Source organism: Diuraphis noxia, unplaced genomic scaffold (assembly GCF_037042655.1).
Source record: "Diuraphis noxia isolate RWA-SAM2 unplaced genomic scaffold, SU_Dnox_SAM2 contig0001, whole genome shotgun sequence".
Classification (NCBI taxonomy): domain Eukaryota; kingdom Metazoa; phylum Arthropoda; class Insecta; order Hemiptera; family Aphididae; genus Diuraphis; species Diuraphis noxia.
The window spans coordinates 37,807,189-37,835,035 of NW_028301711.1; the positions used below are offsets into that span (position 1 = coordinate 37,807,189).

General features: G+C 35.8%; 1 protein-coding gene across 1 annotated transcript; it reads right to left on the reverse strand.

Annotated features, from left to right (window-relative positions):
- Window positions 1–960: 960 nt before the first annotated feature.
- wg (Wnt family member 1 wingless) lies at window positions 961–27,760 on the reverse strand. Its single transcript, XM_089216143.1, has 4 exons — window positions 27,223–27,760; window positions 19,230–19,492; window positions 10,023–10,315; window positions 961–2,860 (listed from the first exon to the last, which is right to left on the reverse strand). The coding sequence occupies exons 1-4, from the start codon at window positions 27,333–27,335 to the stop codon at window positions 2,210–2,212; spliced, it is 1,320 nt and encodes a 439-aa protein (XP_089072269.1). The 5' UTR covers window positions 27,336–27,760; the 3' UTR covers window positions 961–2,209.
- Between the last annotated feature and the right edge of the window lie 87 nt (window positions 27,761–27,847).

Sequence of the window (27,847 nt, forward strand, 5' to 3'; positions counted from 1 at the left end):
TAATTTTATTCGTGATGACACCATTATAGGTTCGTCCTGTTAAAATAAACAAAAAACCTGTATCATAAACTATAAATGGGCGGAGAGCTGGAGAGCAAAAACATTACTTTTTTTAGTTTTACGTTAATTTTCATGATGGGTGTATTATTTTTGGTGTTGGTTTTCAATACAAGTGTTGCCTTTTACATTTTATGAGTATAACGTAAATAGCGACAGAAAAGTATAAGCATTAGTGAAATACCTATACGATAAGAACTCGATTTTGAAAGAAAAATGTTCTTCAAAACCTCCGTGTCATAATTTAACGCCCCGCGTGATATTGTACGTATCTTCTTGCGCTATTCCACCGTCAGCGGTGTACGTGAACCACCACGTCAGGTTAAGTAAGGTTGTATTAGGTTAGGTCACGGTTGCGGTAGTTGGGGCGGTCGTCGACGGGCACTTGAATACGAAATAATAATATATATAATACACGTGCGGGCAGGTAACGCGACGACTGCAACAGTGCAGAATGCAGCTCGATTATTGTGCCGGTATAGGTGAAAATCTGCTTAAACCACGATGCATCACAGGTTGTCTACCGACCATATATGCATTTAAATGCGCGCTAACATTACAATAATGTCTACTTAGAAATACGCCCGCGCGGTCGTGTATGTGAACGTGTATGTGTATTATAGTAGTTTGATTATTCTTCATCGTCGGAGAGAAACAGAGGAAAAAACCTCTGGAAACCTTGGCGGCGGCGCAGAATTAATAATAAACCGTTTAGCTCCGGCACAACAACGGCACAAAAGTCACTCTGTATCGATAGAAAGAGAGAGAGAGACCGATTGCGGGCATTATATTATATTTGTTTTTTTTTTTTTTTTTCTTCCACTCATCCTTACTTAAATGGCAACGCCAAGGTCCCCGGGTATTGCGGGTCAATTGAATACGAAATAAACATGTACGCAGTAATACAAAAATATTACAAAACCATTTATTTACAAAAAAAACATGTTTATAGTAGGAAAGTTTTTTTCAACAATATCTCGTCGGAGAACTATAGGTATAGTGTTGTGTACTTTAGCTAAAATTATGATGATTATTAAATAGTATACAAATAAAACTTTCGATTTTTTGTTTTGTATTTGTATTAAATATATTAATAGATATTAGATATGTATATAAATAATATATAAATAATTAATTTTACAATATATAGGATCGCGTTTTGGATAAAACTTTTTATCTATTTTTTGTCAATTTTATTTTAAATTAGGTACATAAATATATAGCTAAAGGAACTAAACTTTTAAATAAGAATACTACTACAGTTATTATAGAATAAGTGTAACCAATAATAATAGTAATGATAATAATAATAATAATCAAAATTACAAATTAAAAAAAAAAAAATGTTTATGACAATGTTAGTTAAGAAGGTACTCAAAACAGTTCATAATAAAAAAAAAAAATAATAAAAAAAACAACCATAATTTGCTTATAAAAAAAAAAGATAATAAATTAATCGCATAATAATAATAAATTAAATGTCTGCACAATAATTACAAAATTACAATAAAAACTTGAAAAATGAATTCCATGTTCTATTGTCTATACTATATATACTATAGATTTATATTAAAAAAAAAAAAAAAAAACATTAACGTTTGGTATATCAGGATGTACACATTCAAAAATGCATGTCGATTAACGGTTTGCATTAAGATTTTTGCCGGTGTCATAATATTTTTATAAAAAAATTTAAAATAGAAAGTAGAAGTATATTACAATAATAAAAAGAAAAAAATCGTTTAAAACGAAATTCACGACGTATAATGCAGTTCGCCCGCCCGCACAGACTATGTTTCGGAAAACTGCATCGGAGCGGACGAGATTTTGACCGCAGCTGAGATAATATTGTGCGAATGGTGTGAAATGCACTGTCGAGTGTTCGTTCTCAACGATCGCGTTATAAATATTATTATTATTATATTATATAAAATCGATAGTGTAAAATGGTTATAGAACAGAAATCATAAAAAATAAGATAATAATGATTTACGTTTCGACGCGCACGTGTGTGCACATTACGTAAATGATGTAAGTCGAGCATAATATTATTATACATGCGTTAGGAATGATGGATGAATGGAATGATGTCATATAAACGTCGCCAGCTGGTACCCGTGCCACCGCAGTGCAGTTGCATGCGGTGCGTGGTCTACAGGCACGTGTTGATTGTCTTCCTGTACTGGCACACGCTGCACTTGACCTCGCAACACCACAGAAAAGTGCAGTTGCACCGTTCGGACACCAGGGCCTGGTGGGTCTTGTAGCCGCGGCCGCAGCACATCAGGTCGCACCCGTCCAAACCGATGGACGACTCGTTGCACGCGCGTCCGTGCGTGCCCAGTATACCCAGACGCGGGTTCGGGTCACAGAACCCGGGTGACGGTTCCAGGTACACCAGGTCCTTGGTGCCGGGCGCCTTCAGCTCGGGGTTGTACGGTTTCAGCTGGAAGTTGTACCTGTTCCGGCCGCCGCCGCGCCTCCTGCCCCCGCCGCGGCCACCGCCTCCGCCACCGTTCTGTTGCGGCTGCTGTTGCGCCAGTTGGTCCTGCGGCTGCTGCTGCTGTTGCTGTTGCTGTTGCTGCTGCTGTTCGTGGTGCTTGTTCTGCGCGTTGTCCTTGCGCCGCAACCGGCGCAGACCGCCCGCGTTGCCCACCATCACCCTGGACGCGCCGTCGAACCTGTCCTTGAGGTTGTCGCCGATCGAACGGAATATGGGCAGTCTCATCCAGCACGTCTTCACCGTGCACGAACCCGACATGCCGTGACACTTGCATTCCTGTTTCATCTCCGATTGTACGTGCTGAAACATAAGAAACGGCGAGTTGAGGTTAGGGACACGCTGCACATCGTAAAATTACATAAAATCAGCTATACATCATATTGTACCTACAGGCCGCATGTAAACTGCGTTAAATAACGTTAATATTTTTTTTTTTTTTATGTAAATAAATGCATAAACATACATTATATTATAACACGATCAAATATAAGTAGGTACAATTACTCATTACATTACTCATTCTATCGTCGACTTTAGACGCAAGTAAATTAATATTTTATTTTACATTATACACCACAGGGCCGATCTTATAGACAGTGTCGAGTATAAGAATTATTATGGGTCTATTCACTACATTCAGGACCTAGAACTTGACGATGTATAGTTGGAGCAAGTGAGAGGTAAACTTCACCTTGCACCTGCGCACTACGGCTGGACCAGTTAAATATCGAGTGTATCAATACACTGCATTTATTAATAATATATTATAATATACGGTTCATACATTTTAGGTGTACACGAATAATGCACGAGGTCAAAGGTTATCGCATGATTCGTGAACATTTTTTGACCATATTACTTGCAGCGCATGATGCTAAATTACTATATTATTGATATCGTGCAGAGACGACCTTGAAAACTTGTAAAGAATCAACGGGTCATGACCCATTTATCCCGCGTCACCGGTTCGCGGGTCAACCGATTTTCCGAAAAATCTCCACCACGGATACATATTGCATGGCCGCACTCGATATTTATAAAATATAAAGTGCATATATAATATATGTATATAATTTTATTTTTTACTAAGTACATGTACCACAACACCGACCTCTTTTCCCGCGCGTTCATCACAATAATACAGCATATTATATATAAATTATGAGTATATATTATACATAATATTATAATAGACTACCGCGGCAGCGTGCCGTGATTCCGGTGCACAGCGATCTGTCCGTAGTATATGTATATATGTATATATATATATATAATGCTTATATACATAATACAAAATGTTATATATTACGCTATCGTCGAAATTCAAAAGTAACGCGCGGCGCAATCGTCCGAAACTAATCTCGCCGTGTGCCACCCACGATTAGAGGTATATATACCTATATATTATAAAGTATATAATATACAATACACACATATTATATCTATCAATGTAGATATGTATATGATACGTATACATTATATTTAACGAAAACGTGAATAACAAAAAAGAAAACTACCAAGACCGAAACTGTCGGACATCGCGCTACCACCGCGGAATGGGATGCGATAAAATATTATACATTATAATATATACATATAGGCGTACCCGGGACGGTACGTAAATTATAACCACGTCAAATCTTCGGCATTCATACTTAAAATATAATAACATATTTTCTCGAGCGCCACGTATCGCGAAAACGTCCACCGGCTGAAATTATTATTATTATTATTATTATTAGGTATATATCGTTTCGTTTATTGTCGAGAGACCTGCACGCTGTAGCTATTGAAGAGTATAATATAATATTATAATATATATAAACGACACAAGCGGTCGTTTTGAACGGTATAAATAACGCAGCGAAACAAACGCCACGTACATGGATACTCCCCATATCCCCTACCCACAATCACCACACATCAGAAAAATACGAACGGACGCGCGACGTATTATATGCCTATAAAATACATACCCCTCCAGCGTCGAGGCAGCGGTTCCCGAGAGGTTGTGGAGACCATCGTATTATATTAAAATAATAATATGTATTATAAATAATAATAAACAGATACGCGTAGGTATATATCGATTTTAATCGTAAATAATCGTAATTAGACGGTTGAGAGTCGCGTCGGGATCGTCGCATCGTTTGTGTTTCACATGGCGCGGAGGCGGCCCGTCGAGGAAAAACCGTCGACCGGGTAAATATAAATTATATATAATATAATATATTATATTGCAGTCATCGGACCGCAGCAGAAGGTCTATTGTGAAAAAAAAACGGAAAAGAGGCAAACGAAAGAGAGTGCGAGAGAGACGGAGACGAGCGAAAATCAATGACGGAAAAAAAACCGACCAAGACTATAGAAACGTCATGTAAGATTCGAGATCATATAATTGACAATGTCAAACGGGGTGAAAGCTAAAATTATTCCTCGTATTGTCATGTCAATTACACCGCTTGATGTAATGCTGCTGCCGGGCACACACACACACACACACACACACACACGTGCGCGCGCTGATCTCTCGGTCTCCAAGTGTGGTTTTTTATTTACTTTTTTTTTTTTAAATGTATATATCTTTCCGCTCGTTCCGCTGCATCTTCAACTCATACGACTACGACGACGTATATAACTACGAATGTCGTCGCCGTCGTCGTCCGGTCCGGTCAGAAGAACCATCGTTGTGCAGCGAATATACAATAATATATACAGGACAATTGGTGCGCGCACGCGTATTGACGATCTATCAAAGCTCCTCTGCGGCTGCAGTGTGCGCCGGAGACTGTCTTGTTGATAAATTTATTGTGAACGCTTTTCAATGGAGCCGGTGGCGGCTTGCTGTCAGCCGATTATCTATTGCGCAGCAGCCTCCTTCATTGGTGGTGACTATTTTCGCGACATCATCACTTATTCTCATATTATTGTCGTATGCGAGCTACATTATAGTATTATTATACCCCTTCTTCTGCGTGCGTGTCGTATAAATACCTAACTACTATAATATATAATGTCCTCCGCCTATGCGTCTTCTCTCATTTCCCACCGACAGTATACATACACTGCAGACTCGTCTTCTCATCGTCGCGCATTTTGCCGTTCTCTCTGTATTGTAGACCCTCACCTCTCGTGCATAATAATATTATATAGTCACCCATTCGCAATGCATTTGAATTTATATCGACTGTGTTATACAACGTACTTGCTACATTTTATAATCCGCTCAATGTATATAAATATTTGTATAGCCGTATAGGTACATTGTATCATTATTATTATATACAGTGTATGCGACGGCATACAATGTTATGTGTGTGTGTAACATTGCAAAACGTCTACCGCGAGTGTCATTCATCGCGTCGGAGACTTGAACGACCCGAAATTCAGTGACGGATATCAGACACGTTTTCGTTTAAGTGATGGGAAACCTTATGGCATCAGTTTACGTACCTATAGAAATTCAGTGGATTTTATGTAAAGCAACCGGGAAAAGACTTCAAAAGCCCTTCCGCCATTCTTATGAAAATGTTGTGATTATTATAAAATTTTAAATTATACCAAAAACGTTACTACATAATTTGATATGATGAACCCATATTATATCATCAAGCCAATCGCAAGCACGTTGTAAAAAAATTGCAGTACCTACCACCTGGTGGAATAATATGTATCGGCCGAATCAGTGCACGAACGCAATTTGACAGAGATATTTACACAATAATATGGGATAGAACTCTTTACAAAAAACAAATCGATTCCTCAAATCCGGGCAGTGTGTGTATACAAAGAGATGCGCGCGCAAACATTATATACTCAGCACGAGCACAAACGCATAAATAATAATGTGATATAGGTACATATTAACTAACAGGAGGTAGGTACGTGTGGTATGTATGCTGATGTAGGTACTATGACCGCGGCCGAGGTATGTGATATATATATAGTTTGAGTGTGCCGTGTCGTATAATATATATTAGGCAGATACAATAGGAAGTAATATAGTGAAATAATTACTACAAACGGTGAGCGGACGGTGGCGGGGAAACCGCACGCTGTGATGTGCCGCCGCGGCGATATGTCCGAACTGGGTGTGGTGGGGTAGGCGGGGTGGCGGGAGGCTGTCCAGGGTCTATTATAATATACGGACGTGCGGTGTGTGCGTGTGTAAAGCTCGCGAGGCGGTAAACACACGCGAGTGTGGGTGGCCCGCGACGACGACTACCGCGACAACGACGATGACGACGACGACGAATACGAAGACGGCGACCGACCGTGCGGGGCGTTTTAGTCATGGCGAGCGCGCGCGGTGAGCGTAGCGAAACCCGCCGGGCGCGAGACGGCGGCCCGCGGGTCATGATGCTGCCCGCTGTATAATAATAACAATATACGGTACACGATAATATTATTATGATAGATGCCGCTCACGTTGTACGACCCGTCGCGAGGTAAATATTATATTATAATATACGTCGACGTCGGTCTATCTCTCTCTCTCTCTGGTTCCGACACACACGCACACAAATCTATTTAGATACATTTCTCTGGTGAGCCCACCGCCGCCGTTGTCTCGCACGCCGCCGCCGCGCCGCCTGCAGACCACACGGTGTTAGGAGAGAATAAATTAAAAACAATATACGTAATAATAATAATAATACCGATAATATTATATATGTATATAATATATGCACACGAGTATTCCACCGCTGTGTGTGCGCGCCATGTGCCCCCTCCGAGTTCGGTGATTTTTTTTCTTTTCCTTCTCCTCGCGTGCACGAGCGATCGTTATTAATTGTCATACTATTACAAGTCATACATATGCTCGTAGGGTATATCTGCTCAGCCGTTTTATTGTTTTCCCTTACTTTTGTATATACGAGTGTAGTGCGCCTAACCATATAATGTACCTATATTATAATTACGTACAGATTTTCCTATATGTATATTGTAGACTGCATTCGTCAAAAACTTGCATCATACATATTATAGGACATGATGATACGGTCATACGAAGATCGTGTGGGAAGGGGGGGGGGTTGGACAGTGGAGGAAGGCTTTGGACGATGAAGCTCCTTGGATAAGCTTATTAAGTATGTAGATATAAATATAAAAAAATATTCTTTGAGAGCTGGAAATCCATTTTAAATATCGATAAAAAGCGTTAATAATATTCTTAGAACTCTAAAGAAATGTCAAAATCAAAATTTGTGTTTGTGATATTATACGAAATGTACCTTTATTGAAATCGATAAAAATAAAAATTAATAATTCATGTCAAAATATAAATCATTTAAAAAATACAATATATATATATTCCAGGAATCAACGATAGTCAAATGCCAATTACACGGATCAATAATATTATTCGTCGTTATAGGTAATAAATAACAATATAAGTAGGACAAGGACTGGTGTGCCAGACTATATTATCAAATGTATGCACTTGAGAACCAAAAATTAAAAATATGTACTAAAAAAAACACTACATATTTTCATAGAACCACATTTTATCATTATTTATACTATTTATACTATATATTATACGGCGGTACATATATCTAGCGCCTAATCCCTTCCCACTAATATTAATTCCGAAATACTTCGCTGGACGGATGTGTTATATTATTTGTACATAACACATAAATGACCAAAAGTTTATATGTATATAGGGACAATACAATATTTGTTTCACACAGTTGCATATTTTATGGGGGGGGGGGGAGTCGGAACCTCTCCAAGACCCACCAGAACCTCTCTCTCTCAAAAAAAACTAAAATTCTTACATATTTGCAGAACCCGATTTATGTAAAGACTAAAACGGATCGGCCATGTTAAACATTCATGGGAAAGTTGAAATTACTGTTGATGAAGTGATATAGTAGGTAGTCGCCAAAAAAATCGAGACAATTCGAATTTATTATAACAATACTTCATATATTTTAATATTTAGTTCCACTTCTTCCAAAAACTGCGTAAGGACGTAACTATTACAAGACATCATGGTTCATATTTATAATTATGTATGAACTGAGGGCCCCCCCCCCGCATCCCTCAGAAAAATTTGAAAATAGCCACTGGTTTCACATCAAGCCGGCCGTTATATAGTATTATATATTATATTTGTTTGGGACACAATATCAAAAAGCTGTATAAAACGCAAGTATAATCATATCATTATGTATTATAATAATATATGTTACATACACACGCTGCGGCGGCCGCCGATTTGTCGTCTTTCCGATGTTTACGTTATATTTAAATTGATACGACGGCATCGGCGGAGGATAACCGGTGGCCCGGGCCAACCAGACGATGTGAAAATGGTCAACAGCAGCAGACGTATATAAAAATGAATAATATTACTACAAACGCGTATATACAATGTTATGTGTTTGTGTGCGTGTGCGTGTGCGTGTGTGTGTGTGTGTGTGTGTGCGCGCGTGTGTGTGAACATAATATAAAAAATAACAAATATGAAGAGTAAACCGCATACCAAACGACTAATCAAACTACTATATACCGCGTGTGTGTGCAACAACGGCGGTGGCAGCGGCGACGGCGGCAGTATACCAAAGCCGTTCATGCGACAAAAATCTGTTGAAACATATTTGAAAAAAATTTCCCGCCAGGATTCGGTTTTTGTCATTTTTTATGTATGTTTTTTTTTCGTCCCCGACTAGTGACTACTATACAACTACTAGTTGAGCTGGTACTGGTGCTGCTGCTTCTGCTACTATACTTATCCTCTCTTGGCGCATACACTTATATAATTTAACGATTATCAGTGGTGTGTCACATAAACGTTTTGGGTCCGGAGCGAAATTTACGTACTTCAAACTGAACCAAATCCGAGTAAATGGTTTTTTTTTATAGATTTCATGGCTGACGCACAATCTGATTATATTTCCAATAAATCGACTCACAATATAGTTGTAATTTCCCATTTCAAACTTTTTGCTTGAAAACGAGATAATGCCTATAAATTCCCTTTTCGGCCGCAAGCAATCAACATGTTATTCAAATAAGAGTACAAAAATCAACTGAATTTTTAACTACTAACAAAATAATTATAATAAGAGGTCGTAGACGAATATATAGAGAAATGGGCAACACGCACTTGCAGTGAAAAAAAACCACAAACATATTTTATCAAAAAACAAAGCTAAAATTCACCCACATCCAAATGTTTGAGACACAGCCAATGCCTATACCTGACCTCGTGATATCTCGTGCAACATATATTATAATAATATATAGCTATTAAACTATATTAGCTATATATCACATACAATATAGTTCTTATACTATACATGATAATATGATATACCTATAACATGATGGTATTTTTTTTTTATTTATTAAACAAAGTCCGCGGCAGCTATGGCCCCATTGGTCTGACATTATCTACATTGATTATAGTACTGAGCATGGTGAAATTAAAAGAGACTTTTTAGACACTTACCATGCGGCCGGCTTCGTTGTTGTGCAGGTTCATCTTCTCCCGGAGGCTGCGGCCCCGTTCACCAGTGTCCACGAACATCCTGGCGAACTTGTACCCGAAGTCTATGTTGTCCGAACAGCCACCCCACTCCCAGTCCTTGACGCCCGGCACAGAGTTCTGGATGTACGGGCCACGTCGCTGGTGCGTGGTGTCGCACGTGCACGTCTCGATCACGCCCTCCGCGCACGCCCTGGACACCGCGTGCGTCACGCCCGCGCTGGTGATCGCGTAGATGAACGCCGTCTCCCTGAAACCTGTGGAACACACAGCGTACGCCCACGCGACACATACGTTAATAATGTATAATCGACAAGTCGGCCGTTTCACATTTACGAAACGTTATTTTTAGATTGGGCGGGCGAAGGGTGTGAGGCGAGGAGGAAATATCAAAATCGAAAACGAAAAACACTTATAAACGACTGTAATAGGCATTAGGTATACATAATAATTATAATATTATAGTGTAAATGCATATATTATGATTATAATACCCACACAGTCACGCGCACATATGAAGATTTTTTACGTGCTCGTGTGTTGTGCGCGGTCGTGTGTGTACGGTCCAATCAATCAACGCGTCGAATACACCAGAGTGGTAAATGCACTTTGTGTTTATACAATAATAATATATAAGTATATGCGCACGTGCTCGTGTTTGAACATGAATTCCGATCGCATACCAATACAGTTAATTAAGATGCACGTCAACGGCGACGGCGACAGCGACGTAGACTTCGACGAAGAAGACGGTTTTTGTGCCAGATATTTCCGTCATCATATAGGTGTCGTATCTTCTCGACCGAAGAAACTCGTTTGCACTCTCGCACATTTATAAACGCGTATAATTACCCGAGTATTGTGTATTTATGTCAATCGGTTGTAATAACCGCACTTTTTATGTAAACGTTGAAAAAAATGTTTAGATCAACACTCATCAATATATTAATTGCGCAGAGTCAAAGAGGCATTTTACTATACTTTATTGTTATACATACACGACAAACTAAAGATATCTACTTCATAAATTATAATGCATCGGCCTTATATACGTGATACTTATCTTGAACATAAATCGATGAACAAATTTTATAAGAACATAGGTACACACTATAATGTTTATTATCTGTCAAATTAATAATATTAATTATTATGTTTTTTGTAAAGATACGATTATACCTAATTATATTTGACCTATTTTCCGCGGTATAAAAATTTAAGACTAATTTAACATAATCTAAATTTTGTTTAAAAATTAAAGAGGAAATAGGTATAAAAATGCATTCCCGCCATGACGAGTAAACTAAACGCGCGGTTTCTTGGTTTCTGGACACACGTCATAAAGTCAGGTTAATAATCTGCTGTATGCAGCAATAACGAAATCTGATTGATAACTAATGTCTAATAAAAATTATAACGTATGTTATCACATCAAAAGCAAATAAAAATCAAATGTTGTATTTCTGTTGCTATTCAAATATGTAGGTTGCTCAAAACAATAATATCAATGAATTACTTAATTTGAATTTATTCAAGTCATTTATAAAAATAAAAATAGATTTTCCAGAGACTTGCAGCCTAATATAAATTTGATAATATATTTTATTCTATAGTGTTAACTTTAAAAATCATTTATGCATATTTTGTGGAAACTCTATTGTTAAAAATTCAAATTTTTCATCGCCAATCTCAATGAACTATGATGCCCATTATATAAATTATAATTTTTATTAAATCTTATATGCAAGTATTAATGATATTTGCATAAAATAAAGATTATTATTATTATTATTATTATTATTATTGAAATGATTTCATCTGTCATTAATCTCGACCAAAATAGTTCTTGAAATATGTATATAATAAATTTGTATTTTATGGAAAGTGATGGATACCAGTAGCTACTACGGTGTCACTATAATATGTAGGTATAGTATATTACAATATAGTAACAGTCGAGCTACTATACATCGGTCGAGCATTGTTCGCATTTTGAAAACCGTATAAAAACCAAAGCGTACATAATAGTGATAATAATCGAACGTCAGCACGGCGTTGGCGATTATGCGTTAAACTATTATAATACCGTCGTCCGTACACCTTTACGACGGTCAAATCGTAAAATATATATAACGCCTGTCGCGGCTGTACTATATTATTTTATTTATATACGTGTGAGCATTGGACGACGACGACGATACGGATAATTATTGCTACACGAGCAGTGACTGCTGCCGTGCGTATAATTATATTACGGCAAGACCTGCGACGACGACCTCACGCCGTGGCGATAATAATGTATATGCGCGCGTACAGCGGCCGATCCCCTTTTCGAAAAACAGAAAAGAATAATAATGATTAAAAAAAAAAATTTTTTTAAAGAAAAAAATACCTCCTCCGTCGACCTAAGCCCGTCGAATATAAATAACTCGCTCAACAACAATACCGCGACGATGACGACGATGATATAGTAATAATATCGTAACGGTGGCGATTTCACGAGATTGCTGAAGCGGCAGCGCGAGGCTGTACCATATTATAATATATGGGTATGCGCGCACCGTGGGAGCGTGTTCGGACGTGTGGTACATTTACACGCCACCGCCCCCGCCCTCGCTGGATTCCGCCACCGGTGCGGCGACGCGAATCGGGTGGAAAGAAAAAACCTCCCTCGCCACTACACACACACATATATATATATATATACGGTTGAGAGCATTGTGAGCATACTTATTATTATTATTATTATTATTATTATATTATACACATGTATATACCATACCTATACATAATCGTGCAGGTTTATAATATGCACTGCACGGGGTTAACAATATCATATTATTATTGTATAATATATAATATATGTATAGGTATGTGCGCGCGTATTACACTACACGTGCAGAGTGCCTACCCATGATGCCCGTAATGCCATATCGTCGTCGCGCGTGAAAAACGGGAACGGAAATTATGTACGGGACATAAATCTGCAGACCGGTCGAATGGGAGACGCGTCGACGACTCGCCCCCCGGACGGGCGTATCTCCGCGTATATCGATATGCTGTGCGATAAATTTTTATTATTATTATTATTGCATACGGACGGTGTGAGAGTGTGTGCGAGTATATATATATATATATACGAACGTAATTTAAAAGGTGGGAAAGGTGTGCAATAATAATGCGACGTACTACGTCCACCGCGCTGTCCTACACCGCTGCAGCACTAAAGGCCATTATTAATGCATATTGTTATATTGACACCTCCGCCGCAGAGTGGCTGCTACTCGTATTATATTTCTCTCTTTTTTTTTTTTTGTTGTCCGCCACCTATCCGCCCGTGCGTGTCAAAGTTTACGCGCCATAATCGTCGTCGCCGATCAGCGGGTGGCCCAGACCCAAATACCTTCCTCCCTGCAACTCCTGTCCCCTCCCGCCCACATAATAGTATACGAAAGCGTTATAGTACATTATGCGATATTGTGTTGTATTATTATGCAGTCCGGCAACGACGAAGGAGGCATTTAATTTTATGATTTCATATTTATCATCGTGTCACTCGGCGGTGGAGGTTTTCGTTGTTCTTTCCCAAGTGATCTGCTCCGGCAGCCGTCACAAACCGTGTGTAGCATTCAAATAATTAACATTATTTTTATTACGGGTAAACGCCAAAAATCATAAAAAGAAAAAAAAATGCCATCCAAATATTATTACCTACTATTATATTGGTAATAATACGCGAAATCCGTAATTTTGAGGCGACCAAACCGGATTTCACGACCCATATGCACGTCGGCCGTCTCGTCCGCGCCAAGGCAACGGAAGTAACAGCGGCGGAGCGGGAAATCCGATACACCCGTCGCGCGAGTTTTCCAAAAGTATTGCCACGTTTCCGTTATGCGCGCACTCGGCACCTTCCGCCGTCCACACACGCCGCCGCCCACTGCAACGCCCGCGTAAAGGTCAATCCCAGCACACACACACACACACACACACACACTAACGCGCGTGGTGTAAACGTTCTTCGAAAAACGGGTGCTCCGATGTTCCTGGTATATGCCTGTACCTCTTCTATAATGGTAGAGCGCAGACGACGGACATTAAAATATTGTAATAATAAAAACGATATTACGCGTTTGTTGTATTATACCACCGCCGCCGTCAGGTATACCTATATTATTAAAGTGACCGACGAAAAAACACACACACACACGCACATTCACTCGCATACACCTACACGTCCTACACACACACAAACACGTTTTTCTAAACGAAATAATTTGACTGGTTTACAGTGAGCGTGCAACCCGTCAAATAAAAGACACGTATGTATACCTTAAATCGTGTAATAAATAATATGCTTGGCGGACGGGGCGTTGGGGGGGGGAGATCCGTTCGGGCACGCCGCGGGAAACCCTATGATGATGTTATTAGTCGACTAATAATCCGGCGGCGGCGGCGGCGGCCGGGAGGTCTAATGTCAACACGTTCTTCTCTTTTCTTCCTGTCGTCGTCGCGGCTCGTACACACGACATACACGATTTATCCCCGATCCCCCTACCCCTCCAGCATCGACGTTCTTCCAACTGCGATCAACAACACAGCATTCGTACGCGGCTACTATTGTTTTTTTTTTTGCCATACATTATTATTATCATGCGCATGATGATGTTATGTGCATGATAATATGTATTATATATTATACCTGCTCTTGCGATTATTATTGTTATTATTATTACATGGTATGACAGCATACTAGGCAGATATGTATTTTTACAGTAATAAAATAATAATATCTCATCGAGAGTCTACTGGTGCAGCGACGATGACGTCCAAGTGTGTTCGGATGGATAAACGGGTTAGACTTTAAACGTTCGATTGATACGACACATTGTGTGTGTGTGTGTGTGTGTGTGTTCGTACCACTGTTTATTTATAATATATACAGCCTAGTAATATTATGTGTGTAGTAATCGTAATGCGTTTTGGTTTCAGTAGTACAAATTAATATATTATAGTTAGATATATAATATATATATATATATATATATATATATATATATATATATATATATATATATATATATATATATATATATATACCATGGGTTGACGCGGTCACGTGACTTTAAACGTTTCTACATAAACACATTCGGATTTGTATAAATTATATCGGACCATAGATGCCTAGTACTGATATCACATTTTTCATCCAACGACTTTATACGCGTTTTTCCTCCGTGTAATGAATTTTCATAAGAATCCGATCGTTATCAACCGAATATTATAATCGTCGTGTAACCGTGGTAGGTTATAATAATATTTTATCTGAAACCCACGAGTTAGATTTCATAATACGCGTATGTGTGTGTGTGTGTGTGTGTGTGTGTGTGTGTGTGTGTGTGTGTGTGTGCGCGCGCTATGTAAGTATATCATATACATATATAGGACGTGTGCACGATGGCGTCGTTGTCTTACAAATATCCGAACGATTTATTTAATAATAATAATAGTAACGAAATGCTGTGCGGTATTTGAATTTTAATAATTATTACGTGAGATTCTGATCTAAACAGTGTATTCTATTGCCAAATGTTTGTACGGTATAGACAAATAAGGAAAAAAAAACATTAAAAAACGAATATTATGTAAATATTTAACAGTATCTCCGTGTGCTTCTTGCGTATCGATAATATAATAATATTATACAGAAATAATAATATGTCAGCGCCACCGTCAGTACGAACAACACTGAACTGCGGATAATTCCAATTTATTGCTCCAGTCGGTGTGCATAATATTCAATACAATTGATTGCCGTCGCCGCCGAATCACGCGAAAAAACTCTTCGCGCGCTTAAACCCGTTTGAACGCAATTTTTATCTTCCGGAATATGGCAAGGGGCAGGTTGGTATAGATATTATAAATGTATATAATATATATTATTATTATATTTTTTCGTGAAAGAAAAAAAAATGTCTATTAAAATATATATCGTGGCGTCCGTATGTAACGACGTCGTTTTACATGCGGTTCACACGATTCGTTTACATAATTTAATCTTTTTTTTCCTCTCGACTGTCTCCTCCCCCCCGTGCGCGTCTACTAAAAATATAATATACCGTCTTGCGACGATTGTATACCTATAGTACCTCCATATATAATATACGTATGCCCAAGGCGGTGGACATGTCGTCAAGCCACACACACACATACTTACACACGCACACACACAAGCTCGGGCGCGCGCGACAATAATAATATTATTATTATATTTTCCAGTCGGATGCGACGTGATAAAGACACGTTTTTTTGTCCTTAACTCTCTCGATTTTCCCACCCCGTTCACACGGCGATCGTCAACGACCGCTCATGACGATGGTCGTGTACGCGTTCGCGATATAATCATATCACGCCTGAAATGAAATGATACTCGGGTAGAAAAAAAAGAAGATATAATATACCTATATAATGTATATAAAAAAATTAAATAATAAACGAAACGGACGACGGCGTCGGCGAAGGCAATAACAATAATACCCTACATATAATATTATTATAATAATATCGTCAGCGTATAGTAGCGGTGAAGCCTGCAGGTCTGCCCAATAAAAAATAGTAATATATTTACCTACACGACGGTGACTGCAGTAAGCTACGTTGGCGCGTAGCGGGGGAACCTCTCCACATATAATAATAATAGTAATATGTACAATATAATATACTATTATATGTACTATTATATTATACATATAATAATACGAGCATATTATATATTTTTATTTTTATTATTATTATTATAATATTGTATAGGTAATATAATATTATTATGATCACCAGAGATATTACTGCGTTGCGGAGCAGAGTACATAAATATCGCGGACACTCGGTCACCGGGACGGGTCGGATACACAAGTTACACGTATATATATATATATATATATATATATATATATATATATATATATATATATATATATACTGTATATGTATAATATGATAATAATATAATACGCGTTTGACAATAATATTTTTTACGATATTGGACGACCCATCGGCGTCGTCGTGAATATACACTGCACGCGTACGGAGGTATAATAATAATGTTTCCTCGTCGAACCAAAGTCGTATAACGTTATATTATTGCGCTGGAAGTTTCGTGGGTAATATTATATAACATATATATATATAATTGTTCGACCGCTGAGAGTAGTATAATATATAATAATGATGGTGTATACGCGTACAAAATGAGATTGACGATAACCGTCGATATATTATATAATAAATAATAACACTATCGTTTCCCTGATCGTCGTCAAAATATCTTATATATATATATATAGTATTATGCTATATGTATAGCTATGCTATAGAATACCTACAGATATCATAAAATGAAATAAACAATTTTCAAACTTTATCCGACCACGATAACTTTATTACAGAATTGTCTTTATAAAAATATTGTCGGATATATTATAATGTGCGGAGTACGAGCAAAAGTGTTTAAGATTGCAGGGACGAGATTTATTTTCCAAACGTCAATGTTGATTAATCAACTATAAACGGTTGAGTAATTATGTTATGTTATCGATGTTATTATAATGATCAATAATTTTTAAATCATCTGCCGTTATAGATTTGTGACTCAAAATATGACTATTGTCGATCAGTCGTTTATGTTATAAATTGGTCGTTATTTGTTCATCAATTAACATCACTAACTTAGTCTAAATAGCATCGTTAAATAAAAAAATTAACATAATAATATTTTAGGGATCTGCAATATTTAGGAAAAAATTATTCAATTAATGCAATTATATCATAATGTATGCACACATCTTTAGTCCACGAGGATTCACTATGAAATTTTTCAATAAACCCGATGTGTTGACAAATAGACTAATAAGTGTATTTTAAAAGTTTATTTTATCGATTAAAATATAAATTTATAAATTACACAGGTAAAATATTAATTAATTAAATGTCACGGAACGTTATTTTACTTTTCTATTGGACTCAAATACAAATTACAGCAAATGGCTATGGCACGTGCGTGATTCAACGATAGCACTGCCCGTGTACCTATATTTGATAGGAGGGTCAACAACGTCAATGAATAATTTAAAAAAATGTTCATGAATAAATTGTTTTCTTCGATTAATTGGTTTTTATTGGTTTTTTTTCGTTCACCTTTATCTACACGCATAATATCAACGTAACACAAAATATCATGCTTGTTGCTTGTGTTTACATTATCGGTTAGTGCAAATCACGAAATTATAAATAGGTAAATATATACATCATAATATTATAATAATAATAATATAATACTGCGTACACGTACATGTATATATATATTTATACTATAGGTACTACAATAACACTCTTGTTACGTCATTCGAATTGTTTATGTCCACGACGACGGAGAACACGAATATCGTAAATAAGACTCTATAATATATACATTACCTCGTATATTATATACAACAAGATGATTTATATATTATTATAACAATTTTATCGATTGAGTTTAAATGCACGTATATAATATAGAGGTACCTCTGTAGAAAACCATCCCGCACAGACTATAATATTATAATATTACAATATATATTGTGTACCTCATTTGGAAGGCGAACAATGTATAACTTACAACTTTACAAGTATAAATGTATAATGCTCTTTTAACGTAATTAACGTGAATTTAACGGTATCATAATATAATAATCAATACATTGTATAAGGTACAGCCATATGCCAATCCCAGGGCATAACTGGTTAACTATTTTCCTGGGTAAAAGCTTTGTAACTTGTATGTCATCGCCAACGTTGATGACGTAGTAGTGTTAATTCGCGATTAAGTCGATATGGAGATTTAATGTTTTTTTGACAGGCTTCAACGATTTGTCATTGTGTATATATATATTATATTTGTATATTATACATATATATATATACACACACGGAGGAAGTTGATTTGTATTGTGTTTAATGATTTAAAAAAGATGAATATTTACTTATAAAACAATAAATTATGTTGTACCTATTATATAATATGAGTGTGGGTTATAATAGAGTTATATATTATAACTTATTTTATAGCGTGATTTAATTTGTGAAAATAAAATAGTTAGTTTCAAAATAAATAATATCAGTAATATGGTTTACCTCTGTCCACAATCTTCCCAAATAAGTTTTTGCCAGTTAAGAAGTTCTTAGTTGAACAGTTCCAACGCCTATTCCGGAACTGGTGCTGGCACTCTTGCAGTGCCATATTGACGCCTCTGCTGATTGCTTGTAATACGCCTGGATGTTCGCGGATCATCCTTCTCTGTTTATTGCGCAGTAACGTTAACGATGACGAGTCCATGAGCATCAGGCCAGGGGTCATAGGAGCCAAATTATTAGGTTCGCCAGCTTTTGCGATTCCCCTGTTGTTGAAAAAAATTAAACGTATGTATTAAACCATATTTGTTTACCTAAATGTATATAAAATTCTTATTATTTAAATAACTTAAAAAAATATATATATAAAATTATAAATGCAATACAGTAATACAATTTAGCTAAGCTAATAACTATAATCAATTATTGATATTATTGTAAATATAATTATAAGCTAATGACCTTTGAAGCCTTTATACACAAAAAAAATCTAATAAAAGTAAATATAAGAATACTATTATAAGCACTTATAACTATATTATTAAAATTGATACCAAATGTCTTATGTGTATCAATGAGTCATATATATATGTATAGGTATTATCATGTTATATACGACGTTACATAATATGAATAAAATCATATTATAGTGCCGACGTGCTATAGATTTTATGATATTTTGTGTTTTATATTCTTTCACAACGAAGTAGTCCTACTAATTCTACTTCCACTGGAAGGTCTGCTCACTCTCAACTTCTTATCATTGCAACTATAACAATATCTATTAATTCAGTGTATTAATAATTGAATATGACAGATAGCCTAAATATAAAATTATTTTGAAATATATATAATATATTCTTTTTCATTTTGATGTTCTCAATAAACGATGGATATATTTATTTATTGTATACATTCCCGCGGTTTTTACCATAATGGTGCATAAAGCATAAACGACTGACAAACGAATGATGCGAATAATGTGATGAATCACTTTAGTGACAGTGGTGCTAAGAGTGACTCGTCCAGTGTATACAATTATTATATATACATTTATTTAGGATGTGTATAATATCATGTATTTGATCAATGATAATGTTTAACCCGACCGCAAGTCTTTAATGACAATGCGCTGGTCATTAAACATAATGAGCGTTATGTGGCAAAAAAACATAGAATTTACATCGTGCGCGTGGACACCGGAATATCAGCTACTATCAATTTTTTTTCTAACGTCTGTATTTTCCATATCAAATACCAAGAATGCGGAAGATTAGTCTCACGTTGGCGCTAAACGAGTATGACGTATACGTCATCTATATAATACCTATATATGTATACCTATATAATATACGTCAGAAACCGTCACTTTTGCAATCTCTTGACGATAATGTTATGTGCTCGGTGTATTTTATTATTTTAGCGCACAGAAAACACTTGTCTTTTGACCACGCGATGACGACGGTCAATATTATGCATTGAGATGTTTCCTTTACATATACAGTCACAATACGCGTGATAGGTCTGAAGTATGTCTCGGCCGCCACTGTCAAAGTGTCGTCGTCGTCGTCGTCGTCGTCTATAATAAGACGTGCTCGAGACTGGAGTGAAGGGAAATCGACGAGCCTGGACAATGGATTCAAGCACTCGAGATCAACGTATGTGTGTCTATGTGTCCATAAACACACACACAAACACACACACTCTGATGTCGTTTGCGTGGACATGAAGAAATTAAGCACATAATGGACAAACAGGGATGTATTATTTGTTGAACGTGTCAACGTATCGGTATATTATACATATATATATATATATTATAAATAAATGTATAAGACCGACTGTGGAAAGGAATGAGCAGCAGCAGCGTCAAGAGCAAAGAGAAAAATGTGTGGAAAGAAAGAAATAATACATATGTATATACAACTGCAGTATTATAGGACTACCCGAGCGCGATGACCAACACCAACAACGATGTGTACACACATACACACTTGCAAGTTATAACATAATAATACACACGTTGTTGCAGGTATACAGATTATATTATATAGTGATGTGTTGGTTTTTGCCGTGTAATTTTCGATGAGATGACGAGACTTCTTTTTTTTTTTGCCAACGTACCTATATATTATTATTATTTATACAATAAATAGTGTTACGTTAAACGAAGCAAAGTGAAAAAAAAAATTCTATAAAAATGTATATAACATTATTATTATATTATACGCCGCGTGCAACAGCAAGATTTGTGGCGCGATATCCGGCGCCGTCCGTCCGTTTATGATGCCCGCGTTCAAAAGTCAGGCACGAGAATCATATTAAACCTAAATATATTATTTCTTCCTATAATTTTATACACGAATCGCACGTTGTCATGCTTAACACAGCGTACCCTACTCGTCTAAACATGTCGGCTCGTTCAGAAATAACGATAACAAAAGCTCGCCGCACGCGTAGGCACGAGGGATAAGACTCACCGGAGAAATTATTCACTGCGTTTTTGAGTCGCGTCATCGCGCTCGGCTGACGTGACAACTGCAACGAGCGCTTGTAATTTAGTAACTTTAAAAGGTGATTATCGTAAAACGTTAACTGTTGACGTGCAAGATAAGAGATAAATCAGTGAGGAATGTTCCAGTAGACATTTACTTGTTTATATAAACGGGAAAAAAAATGTATAAAGGTATATATAGGCAAGGCAGGCAGGCGCAGTAGGTAAGTGTATTATATTCATAACTCGTTTTCTTTTCTCTTTCCTTCTTTCTTTTTGTTTCGTTTAGTTTTTTTACCTTATAAATTTGTTTTGTTTTTGTGAGTACGGGAGAGGTAGAGGAGAGAGAGAGAGAGAGATTGAATACATGCGCGTGCGCGCACTTGCGTTTATATGTGTGAGTAGTGTAATTTATAGTATCACTAGCTCAGCTCTAGCCTATCTCCCTTGATCATCGGTTGTCGTGGGAATATTCGCGTTCTGGCTTCATTCCGGTCGACATTTTTATATTTTAGGTCTCCTAATGTCGTTAATCATCCGATTCTTATTTTCTTTACACACACAAACACATACACAGTACGCTATATATATATGAATATTATATACTACAAACACACACGAGTAACTTACACGGTTCACTAACGCGACGCATAGTTTGAACGCGCGCACAAGACACGACGCGATACGACTTCATTGTAGTACCACGCGCGCACGCCGCCGCACAAAAGACCATCATCATCTATGCGTATACGGCTGGTTTCGATCCAATGGATCTGATAACGGACAAATCGGCCGGTTACGGTCGTATCCGATCAGCGGGCGAGTTGCCGTCTTAAGTCATCGGACGTCGACGCGTGGAGCTGTAACATCACAAGGGGAAGAAGAAGAAGACGATGACGACGACGACGACAACGATAACAATGGACAGAAGACTGTGGCTGCAGCGGTGGCGTTCGCAAATGAGACGAACAACTATCTATTGACCATCATTATTATATTATACGTTTTTGCTCGTAGACGTCGCGAATCCGCTGTCTATATATACCGCTGCAGTATACATGATATTATAGGTACCTACGCATTATTATGCAGTGTGTTCAGATCTCGCGGTATAATCCGTGCCCCGTGGCCACATAATTACGGTCCACGATATGCGTGGGTGTATCATGTAGTGAACAATCACGTGAGTGTTTTCTTCAACATTGCCCGTATCGAAAAAGGATTAGAAGGGAGTGCCAAAGTGTAAAATAAAATAAATATTCGTTTACCTGATGATGAAAATGTCTCAAATGATTTTGGGATGTAATCATTAGAAGGGGCATGACGGAATATTTAAAAAAAAGATTCATTCCCCTCCGCCCTATTATAATTTGAGTATTAACATATAATATTACAGGTAGATAATTATGTTCGCATACTGAAGGGGTCACGTGTGAAAAGTCGTAGAATGTCGTATTATAGTAGTATATATATACTAGCGCACGAAATTAGGAGTAATAGAAAATAATGTTGTGGACGTTATAGAATTTTATACGAGAAACGGAAAATCTCGTCGTTGAGACCAGAGCATTTTTATACACTGCTAAGAGTGCAGTCAGCGAAGACCACTCGAAATGGTATTACTCCGCCGCCGTGCATATATAATATAATATATCATAGTAGATTGTGTCATTAGTGTAGCGCGCGAACGTATTTCGAAACTCGATGTATGAAGCATCTATATTCTATATATACCTAAACATGAATTGTACATCGTTGTGTTATTATTATTGGTTACAAATTTGAAGAAAAATAATAATAATAATAACTCTACTACCTGCCGTCTGGGCCTGACCTCCTAAACCGGAAATTAATTAACAAACAACATTTTTCGTCCCGTGGTATAGAGGTGTACCGCGGTAGGTAATTAGCGGTCTAAATGATTTTTACCTCAGCTTTATGATTACTATTATTATTATTATCATCATCGTTATTATTATGACGACTACTACCTACAATTATTACCACTTATAGTTACTGTTGGCAGCAGTATAATATACTACACGCGTACTGGAGAAGCGTAATTTCGAGTGCACCAGTCATATATTATCGAACACGTCGACGGAGGGCGGCGTTGATATATATTTGTGTGACGGAAACATGTCCGAACAGATTGATGGACTTGAGAAAAAAAAACCTATAACCGTTTTGTCTTACGAGTTACGAGTGTCTTCGTGAGAGAATATCACTCGAGTACTTGTCATATTATCATTATTATTATTATTACTATCAGTGACTTAAATTATTGGGAGTTAAAAAAATATGATAATAAAATTATACTTAATTGTGTCACGTGCATCGTATGGCTATTTAAATCCAGAGAAAAAAAAACATAATTAAATCGTAATAAAAATAATTCTCAATGATGCGCGCAACGTACATCTTAATTTGTTAACATTTTTTATTGTATATAGTATTAAATATTAATGGCTAAACAATTATTTTTATGGAGACATCTCGATCGTATTTTTTTTCAAGTGTGTAGGAACAGAACATTGTGTTTATATATATAACAATTTGTTTATACAATATATTATTATATTGTTATAAATTATTTTTTATTGTATAAAATAGCGGAAGGAAAGAATAAAAAGTGCGTCTCAAGTTTGAAATAGATATGCTTATTATATAAAACCTAAAATGTAAATCATAATTACCTAGTATCTGCTATTATATATTTTAAACGCTTATAACTATTCAAATAATATATTATACACACAATATATATGGTACATATCACGCAAGCGTGTATGTGCGTGTGTCTATGACATCATCATTTGTTCGACGGATATTTGTTTTATTTTTTATTTTTAAGAACTTAATTATCTGCCTTAGATAAAAATAAAAAAAATGCCGGAAAACGGAACATTATTGTTCGGACTGGGGGACAGAAAAATGTTTCATCAAAATATGGGTTTTGTATTTTTTCATTCATATATCTGTACAATGGTTTCAGAGATCTAAAAAAAATGATAACGTAAAAGCCTATACGTATATATATATATACACACACATATAATATACTGCTCTCGTTTTTGGGAACAGTTTTTTTCCTCCCATTATCTGTGCAAATTGAAATTAATAGGGGGGTTCGATGATGCCCTTCTATTGAAACGCGTGCGTGTAATAATACATGTCTGTCAACTATTCACAATAGTCTCAGATAGCTATCTAGACATACAGACGGCCACTTTGGGTGGTTCTCCCGTGTCTCTTATTAGGGTTCTTCTCAATTGACCCTGTCCACCCCTTTTTAATGTCTAATAGATAAAAATAAACAAATGTTTAAGAAAAAAACTCCTAGGTAACATTATAAAATAATTCACGCTGAGATCATGGTGACATTCCTTCCGGCGTTTATGTCATAATCGTTGACTCGCACACTATAATAAAATAATAAATCTTGAACCCAATAAGATTATGCTTGAATGGTTTGGATGAATCGAACGGTATAAATTTCTCAAAAGGGTATATAATATTATTATTTTCTATAGAAGTACCTATACATAATATGCTGGATCTTCAGCTATTTGTGTTGTGTGAATAAAAAAGATTTGTCTTTTCTTTTCATTCTTTTTAGATTTTGTTTTTCTTATACATCGTTTACACAACGCCTACCAGATATCTTTTTTTGTGTTCCCAGAATTTAGATATGAAACAAATGAAAGGTATTATTCTTATGATAACGAGTTGAAAAAATATTAAAGAAATAACAACCTTTTTTAATTTTGGAGTATATTAATTTATTAGTACTTTAAATATTTAAAAACAAAATAATTATTTAATAGTATATAATAATTAAAAAAGCACTTAATAAAGCGTTTACTATAATAGTGTTTGAAATCAATTGTATATTGTAAGCATAATTTTTATAAAAAACAGTTTATAAATTAGTAATTTATTGAAATTGACATTTTAAAACAGTTAAAATTAATGTTTATCATGAATTAAATAAGTTACATTTAATTGTTAATGATTCATTAGTTTATCGCTTATCTGATTATATTTGGTATAATACACATTTAGATGCACGTTTAATCATTTAAACATAATGATTAACAGTTTTATTGTAAATAATAAAGGAACCGCATTGCTATATATTTGTAATTGAGTCATTAATATTATCTTTCAAATTGTATTACTTACAAAATTTAAAATAAATAATAGTTATCAGTGAGCAGTGAGCACAAAATAGTTGTATCTTGTATGCAAATAATCTTTATATAAAATAATACTTAATTCAGATCTCTGTAATATAGTTTAATATACGTAGTGTCTTATTCATAGGCTTACAGGAGTATTCTTCTCAATTTCTAAGATAGCAATGAGTTTATTGTTTTTACAATATTGATGAACATTTATTTTATTATGTTATTACCTATATTATGCTATAACTATAGCCATGTTATTATAGCAGTATTTTAAACAAAACAGTTTTTGAGACGGTTAAAAAGATCATTATTGGTTCCTACTTCATAGTTAAAATGATATGAACTTACTAGTGACTGTTTTTGTCATCTTAGGAAAACCCCGAATAATATAATAAAACAATAATAAAAAAGAAGCTTATTTATAACTCCACTAGAATTAATTTTAATGAAAATATTCAATGATTTATCATTATTCTCAAAAATAATAATAATAATATTTAGCCAATGTATAATATCACAAAATAAAAATGTATAACCAAATACGAACTTTTTAAAATATTAATTTTCTCACAACTTACTTCAAAAAAGTAAATTGTATATTTTTTAATAGGTGTATTTTTATATTTTTTATTTATGTTTAGATACTGTGGAAAAATTAAATTTAGTTAAATAATATTTTGCGAAAATTCATTGTTAATAGAATCTATTTTTCTTTTACCAAAAACTCTAAAATTATAAATTTTAAATGTATACCTTTTTACTTTGTTCATTACTATATTATTGAAATGTATCTGATTTTGATAATTTTTCAACTACCTATAATTTTTACCTAATATAGAATACCTAATTATTTTAATTGAGTTTTGAGTTAAGTAGGTTCTAACCTAATCTTTTTTAAGCATACATTTTATAATTATAATTATTTTGATTTTGTTTTTGTTTTATATAATTAGCATTAAAGTAAGTACAATAGTCAATAATAATATTAAAATACTTAAATATATGTATAAATTATAACCTCCCAATATATTTGAGTTAAAAAGTAAAAAAACTAAATAAAATACCATCAAATATATCAAATAAATTACCCAATTCTATAACACTGTTAGACACACATAACTCATATTATTATATAGTAAATTAGTATAGTATATAACATGTACAATTGATCTTAAATAAATAAATAAATAATGATATAATTAAAGTAAGATTCGTATATAAACGTGAAAAAGCAAATAAATAACGCAAATATACGTATCTATAACAATAATAATTATAAATTACATTATTAAATATGACTTTAATTACTTACCACCAATGGGTGCCTTTGTATTTTCCTTCGCGGTGTTTGGCGTAAGTTCTGGAGATTTCGTCGACCACAATGGTCATCAGCACAATTGTTTTGATTACAATTGTAGCCTTCATGTCACATGTCTAGATGCCACAGATATGGGATGAAAAAAATGTCCCGTCAGCACGAAGCGATTGGGACCGGCGAATGGCTACGCACGAATATCGCGTGAGAGTGTCGTTATAGAAACCCTCCTCTCGGCGGGGGTTGCTAATAAAACACGAAAACGATAAAAAAATAAAATAAATTTATAAATCGAAAATGTAGACGAAAAATATTCGAAAAACGATATCAGCCGTCTAATGCTGTAGATACGGGTTGATGTGTTAATGACGAGGAACGCGATGAACGCAACTCGGTGAAACGAGTTTTCCCGGGAGTCTGCGAACGACTGGTGTACACGGGTAAATTATACAAAACTACGCGGTGATACAATCAGATGAACGCACCCCAGTCCGGCGGAGCAGAACGACTGATCGTGAATGCGCGACATCTCGGGCCGCAGGAAAACCGCCGTCCTCGTGGACCACGAAAAAAATCATCTCCGTCCGGTAGGATGGGCGCGGAGGACGTGGACGAGTAGGAG

Coding starts and splice junctions, on each gene's coding strand:
- wg (XM_089216143.1), bottom strand. CDS start 27,335: ATGAAGGCTACAATTGTAATCAAAACAATTGTGCTGATGACCATTGTG. Junction 19,493..27,222: donor TACAAAGGCACCCATTGGTG/GTAAGTAATTAA, acceptor TTTCAACAACAG/GGGAATCGCAAAAGCTGGCG. Junction 10,316..19,229: donor TGGGAAGATTGTGGACAGAG/GTAAACCATATT, acceptor TGTGTTCCACAG/GTTTCAGGGAGACGGCGTTC.